At 48.6% G+C, this 10,818-nt stretch overlaps 3 protein-coding genes across 3 annotated transcripts, besides 1 other annotated feature; 2 read left to right on the forward strand and 1 right to left on the reverse strand.

Annotated features, from left to right (window-relative positions):
- Positions 1–4,104: 4,104 nt before the first annotated feature.
- Positions 4,105–5,244: a mobile genetic element.
- Positions 5,245–5,904: 660 nt separating this feature from the next.
- NFIA_024380 (putative DNA lyase-like protein) lies at positions 5,905–6,648 on the forward strand (the record flags this gene model as incomplete). Its single annotated transcript, XM_001263955.1, has 1 exon — positions 5,905–6,648. A coding segment is annotated over one exon (744 nt), but the record flags the coding sequence as incomplete, so codon positions are not given.
- Positions 6,649–7,574: 926 nt separating this feature from the next.
- NFIA_024390 (HMG-box domain-containing protein) lies at positions 7,575–8,651 on the reverse strand (the record flags this gene model as incomplete). Its single annotated transcript, XM_001263956.1, has 3 exons — positions 7,575–8,074; positions 8,128–8,417; positions 8,473–8,651. The coding sequence occupies 3 exons, from the start codon at positions 8,649–8,651 to the stop codon at positions 7,575–7,577; spliced, it is 969 nt and encodes a 322-aa protein (XP_001263957.1).
- Positions 8,652–9,169: 518 nt separating this feature from the next.
- On the forward strand, positions 9,170–10,294 carry MAT1-2-4 (putative mating locus protein; the record flags this gene model as incomplete). The annotated part of the gene is made up of 4 exons (XM_001263957.1): positions 9,170–9,660; positions 9,708–9,886; positions 9,935–10,009; positions 10,242–10,294. The coding sequence occupies 4 exons, from the start codon at positions 9,170–9,172 to the stop codon at positions 10,292–10,294; spliced, it is 798 nt and encodes a 265-aa protein (XP_001263958.1).
- Positions 10,295–10,818: the final 524 nt, after the last annotated feature.

The raw sequence follows: 10,818 nt of genomic DNA on the forward strand, positions 1-10,818 counted from the left end.
CAAGTGGCACGGATAGAGAGACATGTCGCGAGCAGCAGTGCAATGGGAACGATGGTTCCGAAACTGACCACGCTGAGAATATAGAGTCCCTTCTAGTCCATGGTGCGAAACACATGAACCTGGAAGCTCATATCTCAGCTTGTTCGAGTTCTGGCAAGCTAAATTTTTTTGAGAATGCTATGGCAGATCAAGGAGAACGACGGCCAACAATCGAAATTAAATACGGAAAGACGTACCAAAGAATGGGAGCAATAGCCAACCTTGAAGAGGCAATCGAAGTTGCGCAGGAAGCTGTCAATGCAACACCAGAAGACCATCCAGACCGGGCAAGATATTTAAACTACCTCGGTGTTCGACTCGGTGACAGATACTCCAGAACGGGGGCGATGGCTGACCTTGAGGAGGCTATTACATGCCATCAATCTGCATTATTTCAGCTCTCGTCACCGACCATAACTCGAATAGAAGCCGGCAGAGCGGTTCTTCAATACTGTGCAATCAATTGTGATTGACAGCGAGCTTATGAAGCCTCAAATATCGCCGTTAATCTTATCCCTAAATTAACACCACACTCGCTTGAGCACTCTGATAAACAACATTTACTTAGCCAAGTGGTTGGTCTTGCTTCAGACGCGGCAGCAGGGGCTTTGCTTGCTGACAAGGGACCATTATTGGCCCTGGAATTCCTTGAGCTGGGTCGAGGTGTTATTGCGTCGTCTCTTGAAGAGATGCGGACAGATATCCTCGAGCTGCGGGCGAAATATCCCGAGCTGGCAGAACAATTTGAACGTCTACGAAATGATTTTGAGTCACCTGTATCACGCAATCAATCTTTTGTGGGCGAACATCAGCAGCCTTGGCAGGTTCAAGCAAGACGGCGTTCTGAGGCGGGCAATTTGTTTGACGAGCTGATCATTGAAATCCGCAAGAAGCCTGGGTTTCAGGACTTCTTGCTCGCGCCAAGTGGAGAGGACATGCAATCTGCTGCAAAATATGGCCCTATTGTCGTTATAAATGTCAGTAAGTACCGCTGTGATGCGATACTTATTGAACAGCACCACATACGACGCCTAGATTTACCCAACCTCAACAGCGAGGAGATCAAAAAGAAGGAACAGGAAGATCATTTAACAAGTCCGAAGATTTAGAGTGGCTGTGGGATGTTGTTTTGAGTCCGATTCTGGGGGCGCTGGGATTTAACCAGCCTCCATCTGACGATGATTGGCCACATGTATGGTGGATTCCTACGGGTGCTCTGACCAGATTTCCTCTCCATGCAGCTGGACGCCATGCCAATGGCTCTACTGAAACAGTGATTGATAGGGTCATGTCATCCTACAGCTCGTCAGTCCAGGCAATTATTCATGCCCGCCGGCGTCCACTTACACAAGCTCCCTCAGCCCAGGCGCTCCTTGTCGCTATGGAGCAAACATCAGGTCATTCCAGCCTTTGCGGCTAAAGAGGTGGCGATGTTACATTCTCTCTGCAAATCTATGAAATTCAACCCTATCGAACCAGAGCGACGCAAGCAAAAGATACTATCTCATTTGCCGCAATGCAGTATATTCCATTTTTCTGGCCATGGCCATTCCGATCATTATGATCCTTCCAAGAGTCATCTGCTATTGGAGGATGGCAAGGATGATCCGCTGACTGTCGCCAATCTTCTGGAGACAAATATCCGAGAATACTCTCCATTTCTCGCCACCTCTCGGCTTGCGGAACCGGTCAAATCAGAGATGAGAGGTTTGTCGACGAGAGCATTCACCTGATCAGCGCGTGCCAATTGGCGGGGTTTCGTCACGTCATTGGTACTCTGTGGGAGGTCAACGATGAAACCTGTGTTGACATGGCCAGGGTCACGTATGAGGGAATGAGGGATGGAGGAATGACAGATGAATCCGTGTGCCGAGGGCTCCATAATGCTACGAGAGCGCTTCGGGATCGTTGGCTGAATATGCCAGCGAAGGTCAGACGTGGCCGTGGATCAACCAGAAAAGCAGACATGTCCATGATCAGGGACATGGCTGAATCTCTTAGTACCTGCGATCAGAATCAGAGGAATGCCAGATTTCTAAGAGATGTTGTTCTTTGTGACGATGACGATTACTACAACGGCCCACTGCATTGGGTGCCGTATGTTCATGTTGGTACGTAGTAGTATCGCACTATGATTCTATGTACATAGGGAGGTGGGCGGGAAAAATTGAGTCTTGACTGCGTGAGAGATGACGAGCAACTTGCGGAGGCAAGCAGCTGAGTCTCATGAGGCAGTTGCAGGAGGGAGGAACCCCGCAGTAAGCTCTGCAGGCCAGTGAAGCCTAATCCGCGGTGTGATCATCACATGAGGCAACCCCAATAAAACTATCCCATTTATTGGTGACCTCACGCAGTCAACAAAAGCTCTCTAGTCTATATCAAGTGTCATAACTTACGGGCGTCTCTTCCTTGGTCCTCTTCCTGCGCTCTGCCTCGCCATACGCGTCCAGTCGCGTAAAAACGCGCTTGGCGGAGATGGCTCAGAACCGCACCCGACGCGAAGGGCCTCTACAAGCAGCTCTTCAAGAGTCTACGGATGCCGCCGCAACCAGAGCCACAGAGGGACAGAAAATAATCAGTCCCATTGCAGGTTTCCTGGATAAGCACCGCGCTCAGTCCTCCAGTCTTGCACCGCACCTGCAGAGAGCTCTCGCCCTCTTGAGCAAGGATCTTGCTGCAGTAGCACAACGCCACTTCAATGCCTTTATCAGCGGCATAGATGTAAGTGAGGTCTGCAGCCCTCCTGCCCTCGCTGTCTATAAGCCCCCTTCCCCCCCAGCCTCTCGCCCGCCCTCCAGCCTGGATCAGCCAATCTACGCTGCGGCTGCCTGCCTCTCCACCTCAAGCAAGCCAATTCCTAAAGCGAAGAAGCCAAACAACACCCAAACCTCAGACAGGCAGTCCAAAAAGACCGCACTCTCTGCTAAGCCGCCTCCCCCAGACAACCGCCTCTTTATCCGCCTACCAGACGGTCATCCAGCTAGGGGCATGCAGTCCTATGCAATTTACTCCAGCCTTCGAGCCGGACTAGGCCCAAATGGCGCCATGCTTAAAGAAGTGCAGTCTATAAGGACTGGCTTTGCCCTGTGCCCCTCTACTCCTGACAATCTCTCCGCCTTGGAAGCTCACAAGGAGACTATCTCCTCCTTTTTTGGTGAATGCCGAGTAGAACACAGCTCACACTGGATCTCATATAGAGTGACAAACGTCCCAAGGACCATTGGGCAGCTTGTCCAGAACCAGCATTCCCTCGTCCTGATGAATCCAGGGACTTTATAGTTACAGCAATTGCTGAGTCCACCGGCCTCAATCCCATCTCAGTCACTGAAACCGCTGCAAGCGCTGCCGACAAGTACTCTCCCTCTTCCAGCTAGTTTATCAACTTCCCAGAAGGAACAGTAGTAGCCCTCCCACGCCAGCTACGTCTCTTTGGCATCGTCACTAATACCCGCCCCCTGTCCAGGAAGACAAAGGTTATACAATGTGACCGGTGCTGGAAATGGCACAACTCTCGATCTTGTGCTCGTCACCCCTGTTGCCGCCTCTGTGGCTCTACTCAGCATACAGAAGAGGGACACACCAACCGCTGCGCTGCCCAACACCCTCACAACTGCCCCCCGAGATGCCTACACTGTTATGGCCCACGCCCGGCAGACCATATAGAATGTCTTCTCCGGCCCAGCAGGCTGAGATCCGCAAGACTGGCTCTCTGAACCTAGCTAAAGCTCGAATGGAGAGCAACTGCTGCACACAAACTCCTGTGACCTCCCAGGATCAGACTATGGCTTTGGACAGCGTACTTACAACACTGCCATCAGCTCAATCGATGGCCTCTCCCTTTTGTGCAACAACCCCTCCACCTCATGTACCTGCGGACTCTCCTCCAGTCACAGCTCAGGCAGTCCACTTTGCAACCCCTAAACCTCAAAACCGGTTTGACGTTCTGTTAGACGAACAACTATGATATATCGACCCCGCCTAAGAACGGAGCCTCTGTCAGTGCTCCAGCTGAACGTAGGCCGCGGGCCAGCCACTCATGAAATCGCCCTTTCATTAGCATACTCTAGCGGCATTGATATCATCCTTATACAGGAGCCATACATATATACTGACCTCAGCCGGCAAATCACAAAAAGGCACCCATCATACGAGTGCTTCTCCCCAACAGACAGCTGGCTTGTAAGCGGTCGACCCCGGGTCCTCACCTATGTCCGGAAAAAGATGGGCATTCGGGCCTCTCAGCTCCGCCCTCAGCCAATAGATCAAGATGTTCTCTCAGACCTTCTTCTACTACAGATCCTCTCCCGCTCTGGACAATCTGCATTGATAATCAACATCTATAATGCTCCAATCGGCTCAATCAGGTCAGGTGAGGCTGCAAAAGCGCTTACACTCCTGCCTGACTCCTACTTTTCCCAGCCTACCGTGCTTGCCGGCGACTTCAACCTACTACATAGCAGGTGGCAGCCATCACTGCATTGCAGCCCTACCACCTTTGCTGAGCCATTTGTTGACTGGCTTGATCGCCTAGGGCTGGTTCTTATCTCCGAGATAGACCAGCCTACACACGATAGAGGCAACGTTCTTGACCTCACTTTCGCCTCCAGCTCCCTAGCACTGGCAGGGTCGAGTACCAGGATAGCAAGTCATTTAGAGTCAACATCAGATCATCGGCCACTCCTCACCACCATGCCATGGAGCCAGAGATTCACAGAGGCAGCTCAGAAACTGAGATTTGATACATTAGACCACCCTCGCTTCCTCTCACTACTCAGTTCCCACCTTGCTGTCATTGAATGCTCAGCTACAACAGAAGAGGGCCTGGACAGTCTAGCTCATGGGTTAACCTTAGCAACTGCTAGTGCGTATAAAGGCTCTGCTAGGAGCTCCTTGGCGCAGGGAATAGGTCAGCCATGGTGGAATATTGACTGCAGAAAAGCGTTGCAAGACTTCCGCTTAGGTCTCTGTTCAAGAAACGACTTCCGTCGGATAACTAGACGGTCTAAATAGCAGTTCTGGCGAGATAAACTTACCGCAGTGACACAGATCAAAGATGTCTTTGACATAAGCAAGTGACATAAGTTTACAGGATCTTATCGAAACCCTCCACTAAACGACCCTTTAAGGCCAAACAGCCCTCCAGCAGGGGCTCTGAATGAGAAACAAGACGTATTAGTCCGTAATCTTCTTCAGAATACTGCTGAAGCGGGTGATATTGTCATAGGCTATGGCCTGGGCTGTGGTTGTCAGCCATGCCCTCAACCATAGAACATTCTAGAAGAACCATCGGGAAGAGGTTGGAACCCAGTGGAAGTTTGGGAACATGTATATAAGAAGGAGAGGGAGATGTATCTGCCTATTTCTCTCTCCAAGTCTGCGATATTCGTTAATACATTATACAGGATTGCCAGTTGAAAACAATACTGCCTACGCCCGTCACAGGTACTGCAGTTTCCAACAAGAATCAACGCTCGACCCGGCAATTATGGCTCAAGGTTAGACTACGTCCTGTGTAGCCTTGATATGCAAGATTAGTTCTGCGATTTGAATATCTAAGAGGATCTAATGGTAAGCCCCAAGGCTGCCATGGCTTTATTGTAGATTGATTTTCTAGCTGACAATATGCAATTTGGGACAGGGATCTGATGATTGTCCGGTTTATGCTGTCTTCAAAAATGTTATACGCCTCGGCGAAGAAGAGGTCAACATTAAATGAGCCCTCCTGGGATGTTTAAAGATGGCGAGCGTCAGCAGGAATACTCTACTAAATATCTTCTGCCTACATCAGGGCGCTTAATACCAGAATTTAACAAGCGGAGGAGGATCAAGGACATGTTCTTGCGTAAACCATCAGCCAACGTATAGAGACCGACGACGAACATCCTGACATTGAGATATTTTACCTCTAGTCAGGAAAAGGGAACAGCACCCGCTATTTTGGAGAGTGCTGCCAGCGTCATAGCTACCTGCCAGCCTGTAGTAGCTGCTGACAGCACTCAAATGAAAGAAGTTATTCGTAAGAGCTCTCAGAAATATGAGACAGGTTCCCCTGTCTCAGTCCAGTATTTGACATCGGGTTCAGCCCAATCATCAACACCCCCCACTGCTGGACAGAGGACTCTAAAGGGGTTCTTCAAACTTAAAAGTGGTCTAGCCAGCCAAATGGCCATAGCCCAGGATCCTGCAACAGTGTCTACTATGCCAACGAAACAACCAGCCGCATCCCCTACAAAATCTACCCCAGTTACAGAACCTCCTGCACTGGAAGCATTACTGACAGCTCCCGCTGGTGAAGCTTCTCCAGGAGAACAGCCAAATTCCGCGACTCCTACAGCTCCCGCTTCACCCCAAAGCAATGATACTATTATCGATCCCATTGTCAGCAAGGAAGATTGGTCAAAGCTCTTCACTAAAAAGCCCATTCCCAAGTGCGAGGGCCACCAGGAACCATGTTTCAGTCTGACAACTAAGAAGCCTGGCATCAACTGCGGAAGATCGTTCTGGATCTGTTTGAGACCCCTTGGGCCCAGCGGAAACAAGGAAAAGGGGATACAGTGGCGATTTCCTACATTCATATGGGCCAGCGATTGGAACCCTTCCGCTCCGTAGATTTTCTGTCTGGGGCAACTTCTTTTTGCGATAGTGTAACGATACCCGGTTTTATACTTAGAAGGCTACGAATGGTATGATGTATCATGGTTTCAATGATAAGACATTTCGTCAAGTGAGACTCTCCGAGGTGTATCTATTCTAAACAAGAATAACTATGGGACAAAAAAGGTGGTTAGCGAGCTTAGTCCCGAGAGAAGGACTTGGCCTGATTGAAGGATACTTATTATAACTCTCTCTCTTTAAAGCAAAGGCATTGCAGTCACCTTTAGTTAAGCATGGAATTAAAGGTACCTCATGGCCCCTGAAGAACGCATGTTTTGGTGTTCATGGAAATAAGCATGCCGGAACCGGATATGACAGGTGCACGGCTCTCAAGCAGTTGTGGCATGCAAGGGCCCGCCAGCACGGGCCACCATGCAGGTTGTATTAGAACTAATTAAACAGGCTGCAGAAACTGTCAAGTAACCTTGAAGAGCAAGGGGGGCAGCGCTTGGGACGCAGACACGTTTAACTTACTCTCGACCTTGAGGACTAGCTGGTCAACTGAGGACCGGGAAGAAGAGAGTGAACACTTGAGATAACACATATTGATTAGCCCCGTTCTTTGTATTTGTCTGTCTGCTATGTCCTAGCTCAATGACTACCTATCTAGAGGTCTGATATTTTCGGAGTAATTACACGGATTCACCTAATATCTTCTGAAAGCAATTCCCCAGATTCGTCAAAGATCCCCCATCGCCCAGGATAAATAGTAAAGAAAACAAACTATCCGCGCCGGTATGGTACAGTGTCAAAGGTATTGTTGTAACGAAGCCCTCAGCTAGAGGCGCGAATGGAGAAATGTACACATAGTGCTTGCTTAAGTAACAACAGCAGAAGGGGCAAAATGACAAGCAGACAAGAAGCGTATGTTCCAGTCAACCTTAGAAGCAATCAGTGATGAAGTCAGAGAATTCATAGTTCTCTCCAACAGGACCCTCGGCCAGGCTGGGTTGCTGGTAGAGGGCAGCCTTATTGTAATCGTTCTCCATCTGATGAATGAGATCGAAGCCATTTGGTTCAAAGTGAAACTGCTGATCCTCCGGTATGCCGGTAGGACTCATGATGACATCCATATCTGGAACGCCTTCAAAGGCAGCATTGAAGTCAATCTCGCCCACCGGCATGCCCTGGTGCATGGCAGGAGTGGAGACATCAGACGCAACATTCATCGAAGCCGGAATATCGAGCACTGCAGCAGACTTGGTGTTCTTGGAGAACTGACGGGATGAAGCACGACGCTTTCTCTCAGAAGGCTTGCGGGGGGTATAATAGTAGTTTGGATGGTCTTCAGCGTGCTTCTTCTTGAGCTCTTCTGCTAGGTTTCGGAATTGGGCCTTGACCTCTTCGGGTTCGTCTTTCCACTGCTTTCCAAGCATGATGGCTAGGCATATTAGTGAACCTGAGCATAACAAAGAGCATGAACAAGCAACTTACAAATGTCGTTGTTCGAAAAGTCAGGATATTCTTCCTTGATCTTAGGGTGGTGGCGCTGACGATACAGAATGAATGCATTCGGAGGACGCGGGACCTTTGGCGCCTTCATAGGACCTGCGGGTTTTCCACGAGGTTTGAAGGACTCAGTCGCAGCAACCTTGTCCGCATTGAGAGCTGCACCGTGGGATGCAACCGAGATAGCTCTTCCAGAAAATGCGGGGGTGCGCATAACACGGAGAGCTTCAATGGACTTGTCAACAAAAGCAACAACAGGAGCGCCAATGAGTGCACTGTCATTCTGTGTTGTCAGCTGAGCTTGAGAGTGGCTTTAGAGTAGACACTTACCTAAGACGAGTTTTGATCTTGTCGACATTGTCCTGGCCAATCATGTCGGTCACATTGATGGGGAGGAGGACCTCGTTATTCATGGACTCAAGGTGACGCAAAGCATCCTGCCAAAGAAGCTCTGTGAAAGTGTCTGTAGAGTCTACTGCCGACTTCATGGTGATTGGAATGGTAGCCATTTCTGACCTCAGTCTGTAGACAAGATTACTGTGAACAATGTTGAGATCTTGAAAGAGAGAACTCCGCAGCCCAACTGTCAACTTTGTAGAGAGTTTCCAGAGCGAATGAAGAAGGCGAGGAAGGAAGGTATCTCATAGATAGCGTAGAAAGTTAGATAAATAGCATGCTAGATGGGAGAAAAAAGTCAAAAGACTTTTGTAAGACATGGCAAATGAGGCTAGTGTTCAAACTTGAGGGGGAGGTTGGTGGGTTTCTTTGTTTACTTGGGTGAATGCTTAAAAGTCACTTCGCTTTTTCTCCCAGCCTCTAACCACTTAATTCCTCTTCACTTTAAACAAACACAAAAGTATCCTAATTTCTCTCTGTTTAAGTCTTCTACCTTGACATCCCCTTAACTCTCTTGTCCTTAGCACTTCATTAACTGTCCCTCGCTTTGCTCTACAAACGACCCTCATCAAGAAGTTCTCAATCAGGCCTTGTGTATCTCTCAGAATCTCAGATTGAGGGCATCTTCAATATGGATTATGAAAGAGATGTTCTTCTGTGGTATCTGGGTACTGTTGCCGACAATGCCCACTACCGGCCAGACTTAAGAAACAAGGCTACCTACATCATCATCTCCTTCATGCGTCATGGAAATGCTTACAGACTCATGGCTGAGGCTACTGCTTTGGCTAGAGGCGAGCTAGTTATGTATCCATTCCAGCAGGTCAATAACATTCCTAGAAATCTTGGGCTCCCTGTCCGTCGTTTTGGTCAAAACATTCAGGCAATCACGGCTGCTTTTGGCATCATCCCAACCAACGCGGACTACGAAGGCCACCCAATCGAGCTCATTAGCGTCCTTGATCCCGCTATTGAGGAAAGCATGAATGACAACCTCAGACTTGAGTTCCACCGGGCTCTTCTTGTCAAGGAACAACGGGCAAATGCCGATCTCGCCAGAAGCGTTCAGCGTTACGGTTACCACTACATCTTCAGAGCCGGTCTTCAGCAGTACTACATGACGTATGTATCCCTGCACATCATCATTTGGACTCTGCTTACAGACTTAGAAAAACTGTCGCGGAGATGATCAACTTCTGGACGCCGGATCCTCGTGGTAATGCCTATCGCGTTCGTACTCAGAACCTTTGCTATGCAGCGATCGAGAGGCGTCTTCGACTCAACAATCTCGAGAAAATGTTGCTCATCAGAACGACTCGTTCCCTACCTGGTGATGCCTTACGCTTCTGTAAGTACATCTGTGGCTCTGCTGTCGAGCTTGCTAACTCTTGGTTAGGGGCTTGGATTGAAAAAAACCGGGTGGCCTACAACGCGATGAAAGCCTGTATTGCACTGCTGAACCGTCTGAACTGTAAGGATCCATGTCTTCTGATGCAGGATGAGAATGCTAACTTTGTTTTAAGAGATAACTTCATAGCGTATGACCACGCGTTTCAGAGTCAGCGGTCGCTTTCTCATGCATCTTGCTCTTTTTCGGTGCTTTCGGCCGTCTCACATTTACTTTGAAGAGCATTTTCTACCAGAAGGCAGTGCTTGACAATGTCTCATCGACTTACTCGTGTACGCTACTTGAACTGTTTCAGTATTTGCTCTTTTCATCTTCCCATCGGCGTTTCAAGGCAAATGGCGATTATAAAGCGAGTGTGCTCTTCTTTGTGATGACATCAGCATTGCGATGCATGATGCTTTTAAAGAATTAGAGCTTTCATGATTCTATGTTCGCCATCAAGTGGCTTAGCTTATGGATGTCTGATGCGGTTTCTGTGTTTTTCTCCAATTTCAAAGGGTTTCGCAGGGCTTGCACTTTACACCGGTGTTATGGTCTTGGTTGCTTTCCTTGACTCCCCGAGTGCGCGTACAACTCTCATTGGAGTCTTTCCTTTCGGTGGCTCAATCAACTAGCATAGCTTAGTTAGTTCAAAAGATAAAAAAATAAGGATAATCGTTTTAAGGTACTTTATCGCTCTCGTAAGCAGTATAGATTGCTCTCTTCAAGCCACCTGGAATTTCTATTTAATCTACAATGTGACCTTCTTCCTCATATATGCTCTGTAATACCATAGAGTATGGGCTCATCTCTGTTCCTAAGCGGACTAGTGGTCGAGAGTACAGTGTTTTATCAGAGGCTAATTAATTTCACTCTGTGACTTGGGATATACA

Source organism: Aspergillus fischeri, genomic scaffold (genome assembly GCF_000149645.3).
Source record: "Aspergillus fischeri NRRL 181 1099437636251 genomic scaffold, whole genome shotgun sequence".
NCBI lineage: Eukaryota > Fungi > Ascomycota > Eurotiomycetes > Eurotiales > Aspergillaceae > Aspergillus > Aspergillus fischeri.